Source organism: Siniperca chuatsi, linkage group LG1 (assembly GCF_020085105.1).
Source record: "Siniperca chuatsi isolate FFG_IHB_CAS linkage group LG1, ASM2008510v1, whole genome shotgun sequence".
Lineage (NCBI taxonomy): Eukaryota > Metazoa > Chordata > Actinopteri > Centrarchiformes > Sinipercidae > Siniperca > Siniperca chuatsi.
In genome coordinates, this window is record NC_058042.1 from 35,477,411 (window position 1) to 35,504,054 (window position 26,644).

Genomic DNA, 26,644 nt, shown 5'->3' on the forward strand with positions numbered 1-26,644 from the left:
GGCTGGTTAGCAGGCAAGCAGGCAGGCTGAGTGGTGATCCTGAAGGCACAGAGAAGCAATGGTGAGACTAGCACACAAAAAACACGAGGAGAATAACCTCAGAGAATACCGCTGAGAGGCCGCGACTACGACTCTACCAACTGCAGGAGAAGCAATGATCAGGCGATGAGTGGATGAAAGACCGGAGTAGATATACTGCTGAGTTGATGGCTGGCAGGTGTGTACGTCGGAGCAGGTGAGTTGAATCGTATAATCAGGAGAGAGCCGGGAGAACGCCAGGAGGAAAGCACGCCCATGTCACACACACACACACACACACACACACACACACACACACACACACACAGACTGACAGGAGCCATGGGAGGGGGAAAAACTAAGGAAAACGCTGATGACACCATGATAACAAAAACATTTTTTATTAAAAATTGCACATGAATGAGTGGATGGTTGAATGAGTGGACACTGATGAGTGGGTTGCATTTATATGAATCCAAATAACACATTATAATGAAATTAGTTATCATGCTTTCCATAAAAATGGTAGCATAACAAATAAAGAGTAAAAATGATCTGTGTTGATGGATGTAAATTTCTACCGTGTTATATTTGCATCTTTACTACAAAGAGCACCATGCTTTGCTGTCTTATCCCAGATTGATTTTCATACTCAAGCATCTTTTTAGAAGAATATTCCTTGTAAATAAAAACCGAGATTTAATGATTTTTTTTAACCCTGAAGACCATGCAGAGGAGGTGGCAGTACCTTTTTCACCCCTGAGTGGTGCCTACAGTCTGCAGGCACCGATAGGATAGGGCAGCCTGTATGTAGCCTAAGAGGCAAAACCCAGGATAAATAAAAGCCTGCAAAAGCACTCACTGCTACTCATAAAGCTTATTAATGAGCATAAGGCAGGGTTGAATGATTTCCTGGGTTTTTATAATGATTACTTTTCTATTTCTAGAAAAGTACTATTTCTTGCCACAAATCAAATTTCATTATAACCACAGACCTTCAGATAATTAATTATACAATAATGTAATCTTCCATAATCTTTCTTTTGTGCTGTCTGTAATGTTTATGGAACCACTTGCAGAGCTGAAATGTGTAAGAAAGCCTGACGTCCAGAGATAGCATACATAACCTGTATAGCATTCATTTTTTTTAATCATTTTTATCGAGTGGCTTTTTTGGTTTTTGTCATTTGTTTTAACATTTGTTTGAGCATCGTGAGAGCCTGAGATGGTGTCTGAAAGCATGTCTCTCGCACCAAAAGCGTGAGAGCTGGAGCTTAGCCCGCTTATATTACCATAAAAACATAATTAAAAGGTCAGAATGTAGTTTCAACAGTTTAGTGGAAGAGTTAATAAGGTTTGGAGGAGGCTTTTTTCAGGTCTTTGTTTCAGTATATAGCTTTCAGTAGGTGAACACACAGGCACACACACATACCCAAACACACACGCCAAATATCTCCGATTCGTGCAGGTGTTTTTCCCCGGATCTCAGCCCTAGCGTACAGTAACTGAATCTGGCTTTTGGCAGCTGGATAGTCAGAGGACACCATTCACAAACTAAAACTGTAAAAGTTGGGGGAAAAAATAGGATTTTGAAAAGTGAAGGGGACCAGTGGAAATTTCCCTGTTGGATCTTACCTTGGTTACAGTGCAATGATTTGGTTCTGCTGTGATTAAAAAAAACAACTAAAGAAAATAAAGAAGGCACTGATGCACCGTATTGTTGTGGATAATTGGCACTTGTCAGATTTCTGGTCTTTGTCCTGCTTGTTTTAGTCTTTGTCTAATTCCCTTAAGATGTTATGGATCAGTCTCTGTTTGTCTGGCTATCAGACTTGATACACTGATCCACCTCTGATCACACTTTGATGAAACATGGGGACGTGATGCATCTTACAGTTTCACTGACTGACCGTTAGTGAGCATTGGCAGTAGGGGAACAACATGAATTTGGTTCTTTACACTGTCCTTTAGTTTAGTTTTTTTTTTTGTTAATTTTCTACGTTTATTTAACTGCTTTGCTGTCTATTTTAACACATTCCAAAGAGAGATTTCTAGTAAGCAACAACAGTAAACATTTTTTGTTTAAAAATGCTCTCACTGCAGCAATAAGTATCATTTTGTATGCTTTCAGTTGACTGTGTTTATTGCCAGGTCCTTTTAAGCTGTTTCCCCAGTGCCTTTGCTCCCGTTGTTCTGCTTGTGCCTTCCACACAAAAGGCTGTAAGTGATGACTTGTTGAGTCACTCTATCTCAGCCAGCACAAAGCCGTGCCACAATGAGGCTTTTGCTAAAGTTGACTGCTGTTTGGATGGGAACACAGCAGCAGAAGCGACCCCTGAAGGAACAATACCTGTGCATTCAAGTCTATTAATTCTCCTGAATACTATAATGCTTTTTCATTTCCTGTGTTTTTTCAAGACTACAGCATCAAGGTCTGAATTAATTTCCACTTGAGTGTTTTTAAATAAGCTTTCCTCAGCTGGAATATCAGCCTCAACTGAATGGCAGATAGATTATAATTACTGACCCTTGTGTAGGAGCCTAGCAGCACACCACCAAATAGCTTCCCTCTATTGGCTGGGTGCCACATTACATACAATATACTGTAAAATGTCACTGGCTGAGGTTCACCCACTTATGCACACACACACACACACACGCGCAGGAGGAAGGGGTTCTTTAGTGGGCCTGAGTTGATGAGTTTTGTCATTTTAAATTACTTTACAGTTGTTGGAAGTTTCCATCAGGTTTAGAATTGTTGGCTCCAGTAAATGACCAGCTCCATTTCCTTATCCAAGAGTACCTGTGAGCTGTTTATCAAATACTGATGTAAAATGAAATAAAGCTTAATTTGCTGTGTTTTATGACCTACTAAAGACATACTTCCTAATTTGTTAAAGTACCTATTTTTGCCCCAGGGCGCCTAGCGGGTTAGTAGTTAGTAGCAGTTGGTAAACAAATGGTTTGTGACAAAAGATGAAAAACTACAACGATGAGGAGAGACAATTTTTTCAGGAATTGGTGAGCCAAAACAGGGCTAAACACAGGTGAATATTCGACTTGACTTCTCCAATGGGATGCCTAGAGACTTAGACTCAAATATTTTAGTCATAAAAATTAGGTTTAGGCTTGATTAGTCTGCTGTGAGACTTGACTTATTTGAGAGTTGACTGCATTGAGCTCTCTTCAGTCTTCAGCGAGTCCTTATACCTGCTGTTTTGGAGCTCAGTCTTTTAAACATAACTCAGACAATGTTCTTTCAATACATTTTAAAACAACATCAAAAGTTCAGTTCACTAAAACTAGCTCCACCTCAATGTAATTGGCATGGTCAATATATAATGTTTACATTCAGTGTTTCTCACTGAACGCATTGTATATATGATTGAGGACAAACAAATGCGCTTAATGAATTTTCTTCATCATAAAACATCTGCAAAGCCAATTTAAAAAAATATATATTTTGCAACCGGCATTGTTTACATCCATGTTTTCTTGTGAGTAGTCTAAATCTTCCCTTCTGCAATGCAATGCCACACTTCTTAGTGTGTTACAGCCATCTGTAGATCAGCGGCATTGTTTGAAATTGTCAGGAGGGATGTTTATAGCATCACCTTCATGTACTGTAAGTGATACAAACAAAATGGAGAGTCCCTCATAAAAACATTGCTCCATAGCAAAACCAGAGGTCAGAAGCTCCACAGGGTACCTTAAACTTCTTCGTTTGAGGCTTGCTCTGAAAAACATTAAAGCAGTTCTGAGGATGGCTATGTTGCTCTGTTTCTGCTTCACATAGAAGTGAATGTATGTATCAGGAGAAGGTTTGCTAACATATCAGTCATAAGAACATATAAAGCGATATGGTATCTCTAGCTTTTAGGCTGTGCGTTTGTTTTCCAGTCTATGTCCTGCCCTTTAGCAGTAAAAAAAAATCACTTGTTGCAGCTTTAAATTTATTATAATGTTGGGATTCAGGTAGGGCAGGTTTGGTTATTAGCAGAAATATCAAAGATTTTTCTAAATATTAATACAATTATTAATATTATTATTAATATAGATTAATAATTACAGGCACCACCCTTGGATCAGGGACCAATAACCAAATGTGAAAAACAGTCTCAAAGGTGGCTGTCCAGCTAAAAATGTGATATTTAAGGCACTATCTTACATTAAAAGGGGGAACAGTGAAGGGTGAGATCCGAGCACTGAGCGTCGCAACCAGCTATTATTAACCAGCTACGGCTGGTGGGTGGTCGTCACACACAAAGCCAAATGGCGAACAGATCTACAGAGCTAAAATGGGAGGACGAGCTCTATTTGTCCTCAAAATAACGTGCAGCTTAGCTGGGCTAAGCTACCATGTTCTGGGTCGTTTGAGATGTGCGTGTAAAAGTGTGTGAATTAGTGAAGAGAGAGGAAAGCACGCAGAGTAAGGCACAAGGAATCTCAAATGCCTTGGCAAACGTAACAGCTGTCCCTTTATCACACATTAATCCGGCAGCAGACTTTTGTACAACGGCCGTGTTACTGGACCTCAGTCTGATACAACACAGTTGTTAGCTCCCACAGTGGCTAAAGCTAACACAGTTAAAACGGTCCAACAGCGAGGTGCCGATCCAAAATTAACACAAAGAAAAACGCAGCAATTTGAACTCAGCGGTTCGTCACTTTTCCAAAAAGCAAAGCACAATGCATAACAATGAAACTTAGGTAATCACAATATGATTTTATGCAAGCCAGAACTACATGCAACAGTTTCATGTCTTATCAATCTCCCTTGACCTGTTTATGTTTGTATGGGCTATGGCGTCTAGGTAGGCCTACACGCCGCTGTCGCTGCTTGAATTGAGCGAGGCATCCAGCGTATGCGCCGGCTGAGACATCTTTTTATGGTCTGTGTCCACGGGGGCGCGAGGGGTCGCGCTGCATTGGATGCTTGATAGGCGTGCCACTAGATGTCACGATAGATGATTGACAGGTGTTCTCCTTCCCCGAAACACAGCAGGAAACACTTTCTGACTGGACGAACACTTTCACCCGTGGGCTGTCTGCTCCCAGATTTCAAACCAGACCAACATGGCGGCTCGTTTTGAAACTTTCTCTCATATTATGAAAATAGTTCACCGAAATGTGTTTCTGAAAACATTTTAGGCGAGAAATAAGCCTTGCAGTTGCTGAATCTGTCTTCATTTTAGATCGACAGTGGTTAGTTTAAAGGTTTTTTGGGTGTTTTCCAGAGTTGGCGAGTTGACGCCCCTGATTTGCATAAAGTAGCCTAGATTCAACTTTATTCAAATGAGGACAGGCCACCGTGACGGCCGTCTCTCGAAACGCGACGCTATGCTACCAGAATGCATTGCAGGGCTTTCTACATAGACAATGAATGGAAAGCGTGATGGATCCTGTGGACACATACCATGACATAGTCATAGACAACATTACCGGTCCAGATTGGAAGTCACAGGTCACACGTTTCGCTGCTCTGATTAGTTGATGCAGCGCAAGAACTAGGCTCATGAAACTCAGATCAAAGTGTCAAACTAGGCAGTGCTGATCAAAAATGAATCAAAATTCTGTTACTGTTGGTTGTAGGTCTTTCCAATTGTGTCCAAAGGGGTTTTGGTCTACGCATATATGACCAAAATGCTGTTATTTGTTGATTTAGTATAGAATTGTTTAGAGTCTGCGCTGCGCATGTACATGTAAAGACCGCAATCATCTTTCTACAATCTCTAAGTAGGAACATTTCTGATGAATGACATTATTGTGAAATTAAACTACTTTTTTCCTGGAGTCTCTGTGGATTCCTGCAGGACCCAAACTGCTCTAAACATCTCCACCACCAAGATTCTGCTTTAAACAAAAGATTAGAAACCAGATTAAATAAACACAGTGATTTCCATATAGCGATTTTGCTGCTTAAATCATTGAATCTACAGCAACTATGACCACCAGAAGTCACATATTTGCTAAAACGGGCACTTTGCCAACAAGAAGAAATGGAATCTTTCATTTTCTTTTGTTGCCACTGCAGCTCAGGGATTAATCTGCTGCTCAATGACATGATCATAGGATTCCAATATGCAGAGCAGATTACCTGGGAGAAATGTTTACCAGTGATTACTATACAGCTGTGACCTGTGAGTGTGCACAGACACATATACACACAGCCAGATCGACAGCCGAGCATATGCACACACTTGCATTCATAAACAGCAGACATCTGGACAGAGATGAAGTGTGGTGGCAAGAATTATAGAGGGACAAGCAGCATTAGCAGCATAAAGTCAAGCAAACAAACTGAATGAAATATAAGGCTGCGTCTTTCTCATTAAGTATGCACTAGTGTGAACAGTGTATCTACATGCATGGTAGATAGGCCAGCGTACTACAGCTGACTGACATAGAAACTCCCACTATGTCACCACTAGTCAAACAGCAAGCTAATTACATGATAAAATAAATGATGATGAATTATTATAGTGTTCCTTTATGCCCACAGCCTCTCACTGAGCTCTGGCAATGTGAGCTAATTAAATATCATATATTAAAGCCAATAAAGCCAGCATCAGAATGCTGCATAGTTTACAGCAATTCAGCCAATTTTCTGGAGGTCATACAATGTTAGGAGAATTTTCACAAGGCAGAACTACTTTTTGATTAATTAATCTGCAGTAAACATTGTTAAGTCATTAAATGAGTAATGTTTTACAGACTTTTTTATGTAGCTGCGGTCAGGAAGAACCTCCAAACACTGCTGCCAGCTTGGCAGCTTTGCAGCGATACTTTCCAGACTCATGAGTGTGTCTTGCTATTCACAAGATTGGGTTAGGGTTAGTGCCACTTTTTGGACAGTGGAGAACAATGTGACCATGTTGCATTTGGTGACAAAATTGCAAATGCACATACAGTTGGGCTGTTTGAGATCTGCTGTGTATTTCCCATTTAGCGTAGCTCCTTCTCCAGTAAAAATGTGTGCGTATACTATATATATATGCGTATATAAATTTGCATATGACATGTCTGATAACTTCTAGTTTTGAGCAGCCTTGGAAAAGCTTCAACCTTATCAGCGCTGTAGTCGAGACCAACAGACAAAACAGTGTCAATATTCTTCATCCTGTTATCTCACTGCTGTTCATAGTGACACTCAACTGTGATATAACTTCACTCAAAACTGTTCGTTGGATTTAGAAAAGTTTGAAATGTGACAGGAAGAGGAAATAATGCATAGCTGCCTAAATGTTGAATTTTTTGCTAAAATTGTGATTACAACTCTGGGGAGTAAAATCAGAGCAGGACTCAAAGGTAACACTGCTGCAAGGTTTGGCATTTCCACAGAAAAACAGTGAGTCGTGCAGCTCGGTGTCTCTGCAGTCGATCATGTGTAGACAGCCAAAGGCCTGATATCAAAATAACACTGAATTTGGGTTTTAACTCTTTTTTTTTTTTTACAAAACAATGCTGTGTATCTTTAGCAAACGTGTGATGTTCTGTGAATCTCTTTGAAGATAGAAGTAAAATCAACAATTAAAGCTGGGGTTCTAAAAGACTCCTGCACTGTGTGACATGGCTGTCCAGAAATGTGACAGACTTCCTGCCATACTTATACACCAGGGAGTTCTATAGAATCACCTATTTGTGCATGTCTTGCTGAGTCTTCTGCATTTCAATGATGTTCTAGGTGCCTTCGGTGGCCTCCCACTGTGAACTTGGCAGTCCCACTCTGAATCCCCCCCTGAGTCCACTGGGAGGTCTGAAGCAACCTGTGAAGGCCTCAGGTGTGAAGTTGGTCAGTGGCAGGCTGAACGAAATGAAGACATGCAACGTGTTTCTGGCAGCTCTGCTGCTCCCAAGCATCCAAGCAGGTGAGTTAAGGACATGGTTTTTTTTTCTTTTTACTGATCTTTATTTTCTCAGAAATAGTGGGCTGAGGAAACCTGACATGAAATACAAATGCAGTTGATACCATCAGTCAGTAAATAGATTCTACTGCCTTATAAATCACTGTAATATCAAACTGATTCACATTACTCAGACTGTAGAAAGCAAAAGGATATGGGGTTAATGAGAAAGAAAGCAAGAGAAATGTCTTAGCGAAAGCATCCATATTTCAAGATGTTGACCTTCAAATGAAATGAAAAGCATACATTTAAACAAGACAAATGAAATTTCAGCTTTTTTAATAAAAGGGTGAAATTGGAGCAATTTGAGCCACTGAATTCTTCATGTGGGAGTCTGAAAGCATTGGTGTCACTGTCAAACATGTATTTAGCATGTTTTTAAAATCAGTTTTGCCTTGTCACTACGATGAACATGGTCAGTGTGGTTCATTCTTCTCAGCATGTAAACAGTGAAGATTGTCTCTGAGCATGCTCAGAGACATCTGCCTGACACAAAAGTCACAAAAGTGATTGAAAAGGCAGTTTGAAGGTAGGTTATGTTTCAGAATAAACTTCACTGGCCAATTTCATTGTAATGAATAAATGCGTCACCTATTGCAGCAGTATGGATCTTTTATGTGTCCAAGTGAAATCACAACATCTAACCCTTTTCTTCAAAAACACGTCACACTGATTTTTAAACAGTAACAGTCTTTGTCTGGAGATCATTGTTTTGGTTCAGTCTCTCTGCTCTCATCAGACTCTGACAAACTCACTTAAGAGCCAGATATTTTGGTAGAGACCAAAAAAAAGCTAAAAGGAGCGTGAATATTGGACTTACATTCGTCAGGTGGACTCAAACACAACTAATGAATGCTAATGGTAGTTAATGTTTGCTGACACAATTGCCATAATAACTGTATAAGATCATAATATGTCAGTGTTGTGTTTACAGCTTGTTCCAATGCCCCCAACCGGCAAAACCAAATCAATGTATGCCTCTCTAAAGGATAATGCTGGCCTTATTCTATATTTTTCTTATTGTCAACAAATCCCATGAAAAGCCCAAACCAACGTGTTAGTCTATTTCTCATCTCAGTACTTTCAGACTTCCCCTACCCTATCTGTTTTTTGTCAAAACTAAACATATTTTCTTACTTACCCCAATGCAATGGAGGTGAATGGAATTCAGTTTGTGGTGCTCACTGATGTTCCAAAAGTTCAACTGCATCATCCGTGTTTCCAGAAAGGGTGTCCCTGTTACTCTGAATAATCAAAAGAAGTTATTTCTTTGTTAAACAACAAATTCCAGTGAAAACTGATTCCACTGAGGTCAAGGCTTTCTCTGCTGTGAGCACCACAAGCTAAATTCTATCCACCTCCACTGTATTGAGGTGGTGTCATATAATCCTATAAAATATGTTTGTAAACTACTAATTTGCATCAGCAAATACATTTTGAAACAAATATAATGCCGCCCGGATTATGGTTAGTGACAATGTCCCACAACATCCCCTCATGGCAGCTAGAGCATGATTAACATTTTTATAGTTATGTTTAGGTAACTCATAGCATTTGGTTAAGGTTAGGGAAATAATGTGGTGTTAGTTAAATATTTAAAAAATCAACAGTGACCTGAAGAACAAACAGGATGCGTTTTTATTATTAACATTTAACCAAACCCATGGTTTTTCCCCGAACTTTAACCAAAGTATTTTTGTTGCCTAAAGCTAACCACATGCAGGACATGTCACTGAACATAATCCAGGCAGCAGTATGTTTCCCTTAAAACATATCTATCAAAACGCCCACAGAGTGCGTGCACCATGTGCAAGGCTGAGTCCTTACCGCAGCGACCCTGGTTCGAATCCCTTTGCTGCATATCACCCCCTCTCTCTTTCCTATATTTCCTGTCTCTCTTCAGCTGTTCCTATCAAATAAAGGCAAAAAGCCCAAAAAAATAATCTTAAAAACAAAACGTATCTAGCAAAACATATTGTATATAATATGTACATTGCGTAATTTCTTAGTAACAGGGTTGCTGCAATTGTAGAGAAACAAAAACACTCACAGGGTCTCTCTCGTATATACTCTCTGTACCTGTGCAATACCATGAACAGCGTTGTGCTAGCCAACATAATCTCAACAGTACACTGCAGATTTATGCAAGAAAATAAATAAAACTTGAGCTCCAAAACTTAAAAATATCAATATATCCACTTTATACTTTAAAGTTTAAAGTGACGTGCCATGTATGCAGTAGAAACACTGAAAGTAAACAGAGGCAGGTATATGCGTACCTTCCCAGGAAAAAGTCCAGAACAAAAGAGAAAGTAAAGCTAGTGGAAGTGCAATACATACAATTTGTAATGCAAGTGGCTATACTTCCTGTTAAAACACAGAACATTGCATTGTATAAGAGAAGTGCACAAATGCTACATGAAAATATATTTACTCTCAAAAATGTATTTTAGAAAAAGCAGAAGAAAAACCTGGAAATATAATATGTACCCTTCAAAATAAAAGCCTACTGTATGCTCACATAGGATTTTACAGGGATTTATAATGCCTTACTCATAATTTAGAGCAACAACGTGACACTACTACACAGGTAGCTTATACTGTTTCTCCAAAACGTATTAGGCAAAACCATTTAGTAGTATTTAATGTAATTTCTAAGAGACGGGACATGCTGAGACAATATCACACAAAGTGGACAAATAAAACCTACTACTTGGCATGAAAAAAAGAGGAAAATGAGAATGTGTTATTTTTTGTAATTTGCATAAAATAACCCTTTAAATGGTTAAATTCAATGGCTACATTTTGGCATCAGCAGTTGGCACAGGGTAACAGAGATGCACAGTATTCACCTGCATTGTCAAAGGTATATATCACTGTGACCTTATGGATTTACAGCTGATGAGGTGTTGAAGGATGCTAATCCCTGCATCACATTCATTTCCCAGGATGAGAGAGGGAGCTTTGACAGAGAGCGGGAGAGCGAGGCACAGAGCTGGTGTTTGCCTTCACTGGGCTGAACAGCAGGACTGGGTCATTTTGGGACTCTCAATTCTATAACTAAGGCTTTGGGTCAGACCACAGACTGCTCACACATACACTGAAATATATGCACATATGACATAAACTGATGCATATGAATGGACTTTCAAAGGAAACACACATACTGCAGGCTTGTGTTTGTATGTATGTCATGTGGGAGAGTAGAATTCTTCTTCTCCTGACAGTCGTGCAAACAGGCATCTAGCCAAGCAAGGCCACAGCCGATCCTGGCCCAGCCCTGTGTGTGTGTTTGTGGAATAGTGCTCAAGGCATTAGAAAAGTTCTTCCACTATAAATTGAACACATATCTCTAATTCTCTCTCACTGGCTCTTTTTTATTGCAGCTTTATTGTGACTGCAAACAGAACCTTTCCAAACTGTAATCACATATTTCTAATCACAGCCACAAGAGCATCTCAGTATGAGGCAGATTGGCTTTTCATTGGAGGTTTAGTAATGGGGCTGCATCTCAATGAGAAGCTCAACACACCTTTTGTTCTTCTCCGGCCAACTGATAGAAAACAACAGTGTGTGGTAGTCAGCCACCTTGTCCTCCCCGGCCCTGTGTTCTCTGTTGTTCTCTCCGACCCTGGTGTGTCTTGTATGTCCCCAACTCGTCTCTGGATGTGTGTGTGTGTATGTGTGTGTATGTCTCCTGGTCTGGCTCCGTGGTTTCCCGCCTGCTGCTGATCACGGCACACCTGTCTCCAATCGTCCATCAGTCTCCACAGTTTAAATACCAGGCTCTCCCACAACACCAACGCCAGATCGTCCCCGTACATTGATTATCCGGTGCCGGTGATCACAGTTCCTGTCATTGTCTGGATTCCTGTCAGCCTCCCTGCCTGTCTCCCCAGCAGCTTCACCCTGCCTGTCTCCAACTACTCCACCACAGAGCCAGATCCTTTGCACCTTACCTGCTCCATGATCTTGGTGCAGCGCACGGTCAGTCTCCACACACCTCAACCAGCTCTACCCCTACGGCCAGCCCAGGTCTACTCGGTACCACCTCCACCCCGCCTCACGGACCAGTCTGCCTGTCCAGACCCACACAGCGTCTAGACCGAGTCAGACGGGTGACCGCTGCTTCAGGCTCCACGCCAGAACCATTGCTACTCTCCCAGGGTTATCCAGTTCGACTTTGCTCCGAACAGTTACACCCCTTCCCACTATTCCTGCTAACGTATAAATAAAGTGTGAATTGGTTGTAAAAGACTACTAGAGTGTTCTGCATTTGTGGGTTCGAAGATCGTACATACGACACAGTGACTTTTACCTCTTCAGATAAATTGGATTACCTGCTCCTTAATGGGAGAAATTATAGGAGGAAATGATCTCACCTTTTCTTTGAATTATGCATTGTCACTGAACGTAATACAAGCTTGTTTCTGTTCCTGAAAATCTGACATCTGACAGAAAAGGGTGCCACCTAATGCCAGAATTCGACTACAGCCCATTAATGACTTTCAAGATTGCACAATGTCAGTTCAGGTGATTTTTGGTTACTTAAATTCCTGCCATGACTCTGCCGAGAGACATGTTAGACAACAGGTAGGTCCCTGACCACAGTTGCAGTCAGGTTCATTACCTGCAGGATGTGTAGAAGTTATCCTGAAGGAGAGGAGAAAAACCTCCACGATCAGGAATGTGAACAACCAGGACACAGAATGGGTTGTCTTCCACTTTGATGCAAATATCGCAATATAAAATTGCAAATTATCATACCCGACACCCCATGTCTGTTGAATTGGGCCATTATTGGGCTGATATGTAGTCTGAGCATAAACATCTTTAGCAGAAAGATCCAAAGATGGCCCAGTTTTGATTGGCTGGTGATCTCTGGGAGGTGCAGTGCAGAAACACCGCAGCCGTGAGGACTTGGAACCAATACTGGAGACAAAACCTTACAACAGAACTTAGGGTCGCGCAGTGCTCAAACAGTCTATGTAGTAGATGTAGAGATATTTCACTGGATAGGTGAAAACTTTGACCTGCTGGTGGTGCTAGATGCAAAAATCAATCCTAGAGTTTTTGAGATATTTCACTTAAAACCAAAAATGCCAGAGGATCATCAAAGTCAGTAGGAATGATACCCAATACCTTCAATAGTTGTTGAGATATTTTAGTTGATGGACAGACTGACAGACATTGCCATCCATAGAGCCATGCTGCTAGTGTGGCTGTAAGCACCACTGCTGTCTGCCTGGTGTTTGATTTGCTTTGCAATTTTACTAAATGAAAGTTTAATGATCCCTGTCATGTGGAAACTGGGATGTTGAAAAGCAAACAGCAAAAGAATACATCAAAGAAGAATCAGAAAAGCAAATGAGGATGATGATAGTGAATATAGAGCAGTCAGACACATTAAGTATGAAATATGTAAATGAAAATGTGCAAAATGTGTGAAAAATATAAGCGCTAAGCAGGTTTCAGCTCATTAGCAAATGTGTTGTTAAGACAGATTCATTTTGTTTAGAGAATGTATGCCATCAGTTAATTTTCTCTCCATTTCACTCAAGCTTTGCCACAGTGTACATGAAAAAACAAATTTCATGTGAACACAAATACAGCAGTGTTCAGACTTCCAATTTCAATTCTTTCAGTGCTGTCAGCACTGCCTAGATGTAGAAACCCCCTAATTTTCTTTCTTTCTTTCGTTTTAAGAAAACAATTGTGTACACAGTATGTTTAATGGCGAAAACTCTTCATTAGTTCTTAATTTTTATTCACTGATCTTGAATGTATTAGTGTTAATTCGCTATTAATACTACTGCTACTACTACTTGGCTATCTAGTCAGTATAACTGTGGTGCAGATGGCTCCAGGGGATGAACGACCTAAGCTCCTGGTCGTGGATATTTGTGGATGATATGACTTTAGATAGTGATCTGGCTCCATAGGTGTAGAAACTACAAGTCGACTTCTGGCACATTACTAAGGTTATGCAATCGAGCAGGATAACATGGCATGTTTTAAGACAGGTTCATATGTCACGGGAATTATTTTTATTATAAATTGATTAATGTAATTTGTATTTATATAGTACATAAAAAACTAATAGTTCTATGTCCTTATTCTCTATGAATTTTTTCTGTAATAGTTCAAATCGTATCACTAAAGACGCTCATAAAGTCGTTACTACCGAGGGCTATAGGAATACATGGCTCAATGGAGCTGTGACTCTCTGTCAGCCTGGCTACAGTGCTGAAAAGAAACCTGGGGTTGTTTTTATTTTCCTCTATTAATGATGAGTAGTAGGCTGCTCTGGCATTACGGAGGGCTTTCCTATATGGTTTAATATTTTTTAGAGGGGTGATAGAATTGAGTGTCGTTCGCAGTGAGCCTGCAGTACTATCAACAACATTTGGGAGGGGCTGAAATTAGCATAGTCCTCTGTTATATTGAGACATGGCACAGAACCAAATGCAGATGGGATCGCTTCCTTAAATTTAGCTACAGCAATATCAGATAGACATGTAGAGTAGGAGTTTTTGCCTAATGGCTTGTAGTCCAGTAATAGGATTTCAAAGGTTATTAAATAATGGTCTGATAATGAAGGATTCTGTGGAAAGACTATTAAATGTTCAATTTCAATGCCATATACCAGAACAAGGTCGAGGGTGTGGTAAAAACAGTGAGTGGCTTCATGTACACTCTGACAAAAGCCATTCAAATCTAATATGAGATAAACGCAGTACTAAGTACTAATCATTTTCAACGTCCACATGAATATTAAAATCACCTACAATAATTACTTTCTGTTTTAAGGACCGAACTTGATAAAAACTCTGAGAATTCAGATAAAAATTCAGAACCACTGGTTTAATCATTAACAATGTATTTTGTAAGCTTATCATGTGTATTTTTATGTAGAATCTTGATCTCAGAAGTAATCAGCAACTATAGCTGTAAAATGTATGTTGTGGAGTAAAAATTGCCTTATTTCTCTCTGAAATATAGTGGAGTAGAAGTATAAAATACCATAAAATGGAAATACTTGAGTAGAGTAATTGTACTTAAGTACTGTACTTGAGTATATGTCCTTGGTTACTTTCCACCACAGGTGAGTTATATCTAGAAGGTAAATGTTTGTGTATTTTCTGGCTCCTGCAGTGTGCCCAGATAAGGAGCCAGGACTGCAGCCATGGATGCCGGGGCACAGTGAAGACCACCGTGTTACAATCGGTTATGGAAGGAAGGTCCTCCTCACAACATCAGCTACGGTCCACTCCATTGAGATTCTCAATGGGGGTAAGTTAGACAAATTCATCTTGTGTTCATCTTTTTTTAAAGTCACAGTGAAATGGTAGACTTTCTATATCTTCTGTAATGTGACATTTCTGAGTGAAGAAGAATATGTGGGTGGGGTATATTTACAAAAGGGATTTAAATAAAATCTTTAAAATTTTACTGGGTTGCTTAAAAGCGTGGGTTAACACAAATAGCTTGAAATGGAGTGGTAGAGAGTACAGTGCTGTACAGAACCTCACCTGTATTGTTAGATCAGGAGGAGGAGAGAAATTAATAAATTAGACCTCAACCATATTCTTCTGGAAACACAAACAGTTTTTGCCTTCTTCCGTGATATTGCTATGCTAGCTATGACCCACAAGCTAATAATCAAGTGTGGTTTTATATAATGGATGGGGTTAGCTAGTCTCCCTAAATAACATTTGATTAGTTAGAACTTTTATATAAGTTCAAGATGAGTCACCAGAAATACTGTAACATTTTACAAGAAGGAAAACACTCAAAAATGATTTTTTTAAAACATGTATTTAGCATATACCAAGAGATAAGTGAACAATTAACATTGGGACACAGTATTAGAACTTTAGAAAATGTATTTTTTATTTCACTGTGTCTTTCACTGAGCATTCAGAGAGCACTGAAGTTGCGCTCACATCAGCTGGTTGTCAGTTGTTTCATGCTTGGTGTCATGGGTTTTAAGGGGAAATAAAGTATATACCTGATTAATTGTAATATATTAAGGTATATTTAATGCAGTATCTGCTTGTTTTAAGTTGTTGTTTTTTACAACAGTATTTAGTTTTCCATTTCCATTTCTGATTCTACAGTATGTATTATGGGGCATTAGTCCTCCCAGCAGAATCCTCATCGGTGCTCAGATTCTTTGATAGCTCCCTCAAAGCAGCCATTTCTGCCACATTTAACTGTAGAACTATTTTCTATAAATGGTCAATTCCTTGATAGAAGTGTCTCTGACTGAATAATCTTTCAAAGTGAAAATATTTCAATGAATTATTGAAAGTATTGTGCAAAGGCACAAACAGAGTAATATTATTCATGAAAAAAATGTGGTGAAAGCAGGGCCTCAGCCTTTCAGAGAAAAGTAGCACATACAGGAGATGATGTTTGATGTTCAACAGTTGGAATGCAGACCTGGTAACACAGGTGGTTGGCCATGGGTTCCCCACGGGTAGGGACTGCTTTTTGAGGGTTAAGACTTGGTTTTAGGGTACAGGTGACGATTGGGTTAAGGTTAGGGTTAGAGTTAAGGTTACGCACTTAATTGTAATGGTTAAGGTTAGGGTAAGGGGCTAGGGAAAGCATTGTGTCAATGACTGTCTCCCACGGGGATAGTGAAACGAACATGGTTGGAAGACAGGACGTGTCTGAGGGCACTGGGGCATGAAAGACCTGCCAGGAGGCTTCATCAGTCCCCCTCTCCCTCTCTCTCTCTCCCCTGTAGGAAAGCTGGTGATTGCTGACACTAACCGGCCCATACTACTTCGAACAAAACACATTCTGATTGGAAACAAAGGGGAGCTTCACATTGGAGGTCCAGACTGTCCTTATAAAGGCAACCTCACTATCTCCCTTTTTGGAAGGTACAGTTGTATGAAGTTGGCATGAAGACATAGTTATACTGTGTCCTGTAGGGCAACAATGTGTTTTTAAGAAGTGACGCCTATTAACACATTAACAGAGGTTACAGTCAGTTCAACAGTTAAAATCAGTAGTACTTTATAATAACCATCATTAATAAATGGCAAACTGATATCATTTTACCATTTAATAATGATGGTTATTATAAAGTGTTACCTTAAAATCAACCAATATCAATGTTATCTGGTGTTCTGAACTATATTGGCTTGTCATTAAAATTCTGTTCCATCTCGTCAATGTGGTCCTTCTCTAAAATTAATGATGCAATGTAGTTTGATTAATTACATATTTGTTGTAAAATGGGTGAATATTTAATTGGATATCTATCGGACATGTAGCCTTAAAGTATAAGCCTTGGCACTGTTTTATATTTTCCTAATGTCAACAAATCCCCTGAAGAGACCAAAACCAACAATTGGTTGATCGCCTTAACTCTGATCCAGGACCATCACAAACATTAATTCATAACATTTATTACCTGGAAAAAAGTTGAAAATACGAACTCATCAGTCTTCTTAGTGACTTATTAAAAAAACAAAGTCAGGCAGGTACAATGTAACTAAAAACAATTTACTCTGACCAAGACAAATGCCTTCCATTAAAGTCAGTACAAACCATGTAAAATCAAAGATGATCCAGAATGGCTTCCTTGCTCACTGACTGGTGCTGCTCAGCTCAGTGATGCCACCAGTGCTGTGCTGTCTTCAATGGAAGGAACCTTTCTTGGTTGGGGTAGATGTTAGTTTGTTGCTGTGCACTGTAATACAAACCTGGGTCAGGACTAGTAAAGTCTAGCTTATTTCTCTGTGCCAGAGAGCTCCATTGATCCATGTTCCTTCATTACCATCAACACACACACTCTAGTTTATTTTGACTCAATCCCACATACACCATCCTGCTGCCTGAAATATTCAATAGAGCACCAAATGTGGATTAATCTGCCTCTGAAAATAGTCCCTAACAGATCCACTATTTCTTCCTGTATGCGTAATGTTTGCTAAAAACTGCAGTGGACAGCTGTTTTTGGAAATTGCTCTGCCTTTTTTTTTTTAAATGAAGCTATATATTTGTGAGCCGTTTGTAGCCATGCTAGCAACGTGGCTCTAGGGATGATAATGCTAGCCGGTCATCAAATTTTTTTTCAGACATTAATGGTCCCAGAAGATGAAACCTACTGACTTTGAAGAGTCACTGACTTTTCTTCTAGTGCCATCATCAGGTCGACATTTGACAGCTGTTAATTGGATGGCCATGAAATTTGCTACACACAAGCATGTGCCTATCAGCATGATTTGTAATCACTTTGGTGATCTTCTGACTTTTCATCTACATGTAGCGTCATCACCAGGTTAAAATCTTAATTTGCGCAATACTTTGATTTATGACCAAATACCTGCAAAACTAATGGCATTCCCATCAACCTCAGCTGTTCTTTGAGTTCAGTGCTAATTAGAAAATGTTTGCATGCTAACATACTAAACTAAGATGGTGAACATGGTGAACAGTATTCATGCTTAACATCAGCATGTTAGCATTTTAATTGTGAGCATGTTAGCATGCTGACATTAGCATTTAGCTCAAAGCACTGCTGTGGCTAAGAACAGCCTCACAGAGTACAGCCTCACAGAGGCGCCAGCATCACTGTAGACTTGAGTCTTGTTAAAGATTTACGTCTTCAGTAGAAACCAATTGACTTAGGGCTGAGTGTCATACATAGGGTAGGGAAGTCAGAACGTTTTGAGAGTGGGACTAACACATTGTTGGTCTTGGTCTTTGGTTTTTGGTCTTGTGGACAGTCCCCAAGTTTGAGTCCAGCACCTTAATCACATGTCTACCCCCTCTCTCCCCTGTTTTCTTCTCATTATTACTAACTACCATATGAAGGCAAAATGCCATAATTCTTTTTTTTTAAAATACTCTAAAAGACTGATAAAACCAAAAATGGTGATGTGTGATGTCTACATTTGGGTCATGAACACGAACACTGAAGCATACTTCCTTGCCTCGAATGTCACTTGTAGAAAACCTGTATTATAAATGTTTATAATTCTCTCACATTGTTCTTAGATTGAATGACAGTGATCAGGAACATAGCTACTTTGGGAGGAAGTACATTGGCGTGGGGACAGGAGGGACACTAGAGATCCACGGCGAAAAGAAGCTGTCATGGACGTTCCTCAACAAGACCCTCTACCCTGGAGAGAGAAACCAAAACAACTACCTGTTCCAAAGAAGCTGGGGGAACCGAGGCATCATTATCCACGTCATCGACCCCAAGACCGGAGAGGTGCTGCACAATGACCGGTAAGGCTCCCCTCAAAGCAGAGGCTGCGTCTTGGCTGCTGAACAATCATGAGACTCTTAAGAAGAGCAGAAATGATGTGGTGGCTGACATCTCATAAGCCGTGTAACCACATGCTTGTAATGAAGGAGACAAATATGCCTCTAATGGCTCTAGCACTGTTTAATGCAGGTATATTAAATTTAGAAACCAATCCCATCCTTAATATCCATTCATAACTAGTTATCCATTACATTTGTATTCCAAATGGAGATCAGATAAATTGATGTACAGCTTTTATTGGGGTAACACCCATAGTACTTTACATTATGGGGTGCTATTAAGTCCAACTGAAATCACAAAAGTCAATTATATTTTTTCTCTGTGAGTGTGCTGTTACAGGAAGAAACAGGCAATTTGATTTCAGTTGGACATAAAGCGACCAATATTTGATCTTTTTTCTGTAGACATTCATGAGGCATCATTTGGAACGTTTCATTCAGTGTTTTGTGTCCGTTTACATTCCTACAGTGTGTACGTTTAGTGTATTAGGTACATATGTACAGTATGTGCATGTGCCCTTTCTATAAATATGGTACTTTATTTTCTAAACCTGATATTAATTTGAGCAATTGTCAGTGAACATTTGCATTGTTGCAGTACCTGCAGTAGTTTTTTATTTGACTCTTTATTTGATTCTGAATAAAAGACACAATAATGATTTTGTTTCTTTCCCCTGTTCCTCTTTTAACTTCCCTTCACTCCCACAGGTTTGACACATACCGTAGTAAGGATGAGAGTTGTCGCCTTGCAAAGTATGTGGATGGTGTGGAGGCAGGGCTCATACTGGCCATGGTGGTCAACGATGAGGGCTCCAACAACTTGGAGGTCTCAGCCAAGAAGAGCCTCTACAGGCTGGGCAGTCAGCACATCAGCAGTCTGGGATTTCGGTAAGCTCCCGAAATATTGTTTTTTAAATGAACACAAATAGAACTGATTCACCATAGTTGACAGGCTATGTTTTGGAAAGACATCCAGGGTTGGTGACTATACTCTCTCATACAGTAATTATCTTACAGGTATTAAATCACTAATGAAGCTGCTTTGACGACCATGGTCACAAGATGCCGCTGTATGATCTGTGCATGTCAAATCAAGGAGCTTTATTGCCTGCTCATAGTGCATCACAGGATAACAAACTCCCATGCTTGAAAACTTATATGTGAGGACGAAAAATTTCACCGATGGGTTTAATGCAGGAAACGCTATTTATGTGCACTTGGCCTGTTATGAACACCGGTTCATAACACCGGCTACAGTCCATCTGTCATCACTGATGAACCTGGTTATTATCTCTGATTAACTTTGTTTTTCCACACACAAAAAAAATTCAAATTGCTGCAAATTGCTTCAGATTTACCTTAATTTTCATGTTTCAAAAATGCTTTACAAAATTTTTCTTTGAATCTGCGTGCTCCTGCGAGGTAACTGCACAATGCAGATCAGATTGCGCATGCGCAAAGTGGAGAAACAGAACAAAACAAAATAACAGAAAAACAATGAAATGATGATATGGACCTGACTTTATGAGTCACAAACCTTTTTAGTGTCCTCTGGAAACACTTCCATTGTCATTTTGTACTTGCAGCACGTTTCTGTATTTGGATGTGTTTTCTAAATGCTGTGCTTGTCAAACTGATGAAGTTGTTTTCTTAATTTGCTTATGTTTTGTCTATTTGCATGTGTTTTCTTAAGTTGCAGTGCATTTGCCCTTGTCAGCAACCACAGACAACAGTGTATAGCTGTCATTTTCGAATTAATCCCGGCAGCTTTTTGGGACCCCTTGGTACTTAATCCTTTTCAGTAAAATATCTCAAGTATAACATTTGTAAAAATATGTAAACTCAGTGGTCACTTTAGTAGGTACAATCTATTGCAATTCAGAGAAAGAGCAAACAGTAGCACAATGTAAATTCCACATATAATTTAAAAATAATAGTAATGTAATGGTGTTGGTAATATTAATATTAATAAAATAATAATAGGAATAACAATGATAACAATAATATGACTAATAAAAATAATTGTAGTAGCTGTTGTCATGCAGGAACATGGGGGAGTAGGAGGCCCGTCTTAAAGAGGAAAGTCTTAAGCCTACTCTTAAATGTGGAGATGGTGTCTGCCTCCCGAACTTGATAGCTGAAGGCTCTGGCTCCCATTCTACTTTTGGACACTCTAGGAACCACAAGTAACCCTGCATTCTGGGAGCGCAGTGTTCTAGTCAGATAATAAGGTATTATGAGCTCTTTAAGATACGATGGTGCCTGACCATAAAGAGCTTTGTAGGTTAGGAGAAGGATTTTAAATTCTGTTCTGGATTTTACAGGGAGCCAGTGCAGAGAAGCTAATATTGGAGAAATATGATCTCTTTTCCTAGTTCTTGTCAGTACACGTGCTGCAGCATTCTGGATCAACTGCAGAGTCTTAAGGGACTTATTTGGGCAGCCTAATAATAAGGAATTGCAGTAATCCAATTGCAATTATGTCCTTAAGGCATGCTTGAAGTTTAGCTAACTGATTAGTTTCATCTTGCTTGATCGATAGATATAATTGGGAATTATCTGCATAACAATGAAAGTTTATGGAGTGATTCCTAATAATATTACCTAAAGGAAGCGTATATAAGGTGAATAGAATTGGTCAAAGTACAGAACCTTGGGGAACTCTGTGACTAACTTTGGTGTGCATGGAGTATTCATTGTTAAAATATACAAACTGAGATCGATCTGATAGATAGGATTTAAACCAGTTTAGTGCAGATCTTTTAATCCCAATTAAATGTCCCAGTCTCTGTAATAGGATGTGATGGTCAATGGTGTCGAATGTAGCACCAAGATCTAACAAGACAAGTATAGAGAGAAGTCCATTGTCTGATGCAATTAGAAGGTCATTTGTAATTTTCACCAATGCTGTCTCTGTGCTTTAAACCAGCTTAGTGTGGTTCCTTTAATGCCAATTAAATGTTCCAAACATGTCATTCTAGCTTACTGGAAAAGGGACAAAATATCACTCCAAAGTTGAACTGTCAGGTCCGCAACACCTCAATGTCAAATGATTGAAATAACTTTTAGTAGCCACTTCATGAGCTCACCTTGTCTCACATCCTCAGTAACATTATTACGAGATGGTGAGAAACCTGCCGCTGCTCCAGTGACTGTTTCTGAAACTGAGGGCCCTGTGTTTTATGATGTTAATAATGTTGATAAATAAAATGTCATATGACATTGTAGCTATGATGCTGATTAAGTTATGTTATACAATGCAAATATTCTCCAAGCTACATTCCTGGCTGACTGACTTCAATCTGCTGATATTATCTTAAACATTCTTAAACTGTGTTAGTTGTGCTCACCTTTCTTTTGAAAGAAATAAGTCAAAAGCTGTTTTCCCTCAGTCTGATTTCTTTCTCTTTATTTCTTTTCTTTTTTGGTACCCTGATCTCCCTTTCTTGGGCAAAGACAGCCTCTCGACTCGATTAGCTGACTTTAGAGATGAATCCTAGTGCAGTACCATTTTGTGCCTTTTGTAAGGAGAGAGGCTTCAGAGAGCCTTCTCTATTTTTTTGGGATACAAAGTTCAGTATCTTAACCAATTTTTTTCAGCCAATTTTGATTGTCAAACCCCTCAACGGACCATCCTCTGGACCTCATTAACGACTCCTAAAACTTTAAGACTTAAGAGGACAGAGAAATTACTTTTGCTACTACTTGTAACTTGATGTTATATGCTAGTCTATAATGAAGTATTATACAGGGTAATTTATTTATCATTTTACAACTCAAGGTTGAAATAAAAGTTTGTAGTCCCTTCATGCTACATACATAGAACATAACAGATAATTAAATTCATATTAAAATAGGGTAACATATAAAACAAAACAAATAAAATAAAACAATATACAGTTATCTATATACATACAGTGGTGTGAAAAAGTGTTTGCCCCCTTCCTGATTTCTTATTTTTTTTGCATGTTTGTCACACTTAAATGTTTCATCAAACAAATTTAAATATTAGTCAAAGATAACACAAGTACACACAAAATTAAGTTTTTAAATGAAGGTTATTATTAAGGGAAAACAAAATCCAAACCTTCATGGCCCTGTGTGAAAAAGTGATTGCCCCACGTGTTAAAACATAACTATGGTTTATCACAGTTCGATTTCTCTAGCCACACCCAGGCCTGATTACTGCCACACCTGTTCTCAATCAAGAAATAAATAGGACCTGCCTGACAAAGTGAAGTAGACCAAAAGATCTTCAAAAGTTAGACATCATGCCGAGATCCAAAGAAATTCAGGAACAAATTAGAAAGAAAGTAATTGAGATCTATCAGTCTGGAAAAGGTTATAAAGCCATTTCTAAAGCTTTGGGACTCCAGCGAACCACAGTGAGAGCCATTATCCACAAATGGCGAAAACATGGAACAGTGGTGAACCTTCCCAGGAGTGGCCGGCCAACCAAAATTACCCTAAGAACGCAGCAACGACTCATCAAAGAGGTCACAAAAGACCCCACAACAACATCCAAAGAACTGCAGGCCTCACTTGCCTCAGTTAAGGTCAGTGTTCATGACTCCACCGTAAGAAAGAGACTGGGCAAAAATGGCCTGCATGGCAGAGTTCCAAGACGAAAACCACTGCTGAGCAAAAAGAACATTAAGGTTTGTCTAATTTTTGCCAGAAAACATCTTAATGATCCCCAAGACTTTTGGAAAAATTCTCTGTGGGCTGACGAGACAAAAGCTGAACTTTTTGGAAGGTGTGTGTCCCATTACATCTGGTGTAAAAGTAACACCGCATTTCAGAAAAAGAACATCATACCAACAGTAAAATATGGTGGTGGTAGTGTGATGGTCTGGGCCTGTTTTGCTGCTTCAGGACCTGGAAGATTTTCTGTGATAAATGGAACCATGAATTCTGCTGTCTACCAAAAACTCCTGAAGGAGAATGTCCGGCCATCTGTTCGTGACCTCAAGCTGAAGCAAACTTGGGTACTGCAGCAGGACAATGATCCAAAACACACGAGCAAGTCCACCTCTGAATGGCTGAAGAAGAACAAAATGAAGACTTTGGAGTGGCCTAGTCAAAGTCCTGACCTGAATCCTGTTGAGATGCTGTGACCTTAAAAAGGCAGTTCATGCTCGAAACCCTCCAATGTGGCTGAAATACAACAATTCTGCAAAGATGAGTGGGCCAAAATTCCTCCACAGCGCTGTAAAAGACTCATTGCAAGTTAATGCAAACGCTTGATTGCAGTTGTTGCTGCTAAGGGTGGCCCAACCAGTTATTAGGTTTAGGGGGCAATCACTATTTCACACAGGGCCATGTAGGTTTGTTGATTTTGTTTTCCCTTAATAATAACAACTTTCATTTAAAAACTGCATTTTGTGTTTACTTGTGTTTTCTTTGACTAATATTTAAATTTGTTTGATGATCTGAAACATTTAAGTGTGACAAACATGCAAAAAAATAAGAAATCATCATTATCCATTTTTATTATTAGTAGGATTATTATGTGTGCACACACTCACACATGCATATGTACATGTGTGCACATGCATGTACACACACAAACACATACGCGCGCACACTCTCCCACTTGTTATGGAATGCAGTAACAGCTAATCCTGTTGTGTGTGCTTTAGTGATGCTTTATCTCACTCTGCAGAAAGTGTTAAGGGGAAAAGGCTTGGCCTGTCAGTGTGTCTGTGTTAGTATGTCAGGAATGCATGGGAAATGGAAACTGAATTATGCAATGATAAAAAAATTTCTGGAGATGTCTCAAAGTTTCTGATATAAAGGGTATCGGAGTGGATAAAAATGTGTACACGCGTACACAAAACTCAACTGTGCACACAACACAGAACTGTTCAATAGGCAACTTTGCATGGTAAACCACAAGATTTTGTGAATGTGTTTTGTTTTGCATAGTACTAGTCAACTACAATAGCAGAGGCCTTGTTGTGGGCTAAGAGAAGATGCTGGTGAAATGTAGGCCCTGTGGTTAACCTCAGAGCCAGGCGGTGTTATGAAACTTAATGCTGCAGAGGAGACCGCAGGAAACACTGAGAGGTTTTCATAATGGACCGCAAGTTAACATTCCCTTTCCCAATTTGTACTTTGCTCCTTGATGGTGAGGCAACAGCGGGATTCCTGCCTAATGACTCTTGTCGCCTTCTCTCCTGACACTGTTGCCAAACAGGCCAACACTGGTGTCATCAGGAGAGAGAGGCTGTGTAATTTGTGGCGTACCCAGAGACATTATAATAAGCCAGAATTTATGAGACAGTGTAGACTCTGCAATACATTCTCAGTTATGTAATTTGCATATGTTTACTGCAGCTGCCACAGTGGTGCTGGTGGCAGCACGGATAAATACAGCAACACTGCTGCTTTTTTTTCAAAGCTCAACAAAGATTAACTTAAAGTACCCCTCCACTCAATAATGTGTTTTTCTGATGTTTATGTCCCCTAAAGTGTCAGACCTTGACTTGTATCTGTGTAAAGTTTGTCACTAGAGGAGTGTTTTCACAATCCTCAACTGAAGGGGGAGACGTCTGTACACTTTCCTAAAATCTGAGATTCATGCGGATTCCAGGCGTCACAAATCCGAAAGCCAATCACAATGCCTCCGGCAAAGAAACCTGAAACCCCCAGCGCAGAGCGGTCTTGTCAGTACAGAGAGGGAGAATTTGTACTAAGGTAGCGTAGTGAAAGTTTTGATAGCAAACATGGTATGGAGTGTTTTGATGTAAACCAGACCCTGGAGCTTCCTTCAACTATCTACTAACATTACGTAAATGGTAAATGTAGTCTTTCCGACTACTCAAAGCGCTTCACACTACATATCACATTCACCCCATTCACACACATTCATATGTGGTGCCAGGTGCCAACTGCTCCTCAGTTCAAAGGTAACTAACTCATTCACACACACTCACCCACCAAAGGGACAGTCCTTGGGAACAATTTGGGGTTCAGTGTCTTGCCCAAGGACACTTCGACTTGTAGGCTGGGGGAAGCCGGGATCGAACTGCCGACCGTCAACAAACTAACATCACAACAGATGTTATTGTATATTTCACAACCACTAATGCTGTTTCAGCCACTGCCAGTTACAAGCTAACAAGCTAACAAACAACATAAACACCTGTTCTGATTTTGATGCACAATAGACTCCTCATCTGGTTCTGACGGAGGCTCAAACATGTATGGCTGAATCTCTCAGATGTTTCCTCTAACTCTAACCATCTTGACGTGTTGCGTACGCTTTCTCAACATGGATGCATGTCTCTCACCCACATCCATGCTCTCACCGGCACCGGTCAACCTAACACATGTCAACCTAACACGCAGCGGTGGTGGGCAGGCCTTCATAGATCCAGAATATTTCAATGAAGGAGAAAGAGTAGCTGTGCTTCTAGCCCCTT

The 26,644-nt window shown here is 39.7% G+C and overlaps 1 protein-coding gene across 5 annotated transcripts in view; it reads left to right on the forward strand.

Moving 5' to 3' along the window:
- The window catches only part of LOC122873908 (cell migration-inducing and hyaluronan-binding protein-like), a 214,188-nt gene that overhangs the window by 80,276 nt on the left and 107,268 nt on the right, over window positions 1-26,644 (forward strand). For all 5 annotated transcript variants that reach the window (XM_044191249.1, XM_044191278.1, XM_044191259.1 and 2 more), the window contains 5 exons: window positions 7,703-7,886; window positions 15,078-15,215; window positions 16,678-16,816; window positions 18,942-19,178; window positions 19,926-20,105. In XM_044191249.1, the coding sequence (XP_044047184.1) occupies window positions 7,703-7,886; window positions 15,078-15,215; window positions 16,678-16,816; window positions 18,942-19,178; window positions 19,926-20,105 (878 nt within the window). The remainder of the gene's footprint in view (window positions 1-7,702; window positions 7,887-15,077; window positions 15,216-16,677; window positions 16,817-18,941; window positions 19,179-19,925; window positions 20,106-26,644) is intronic.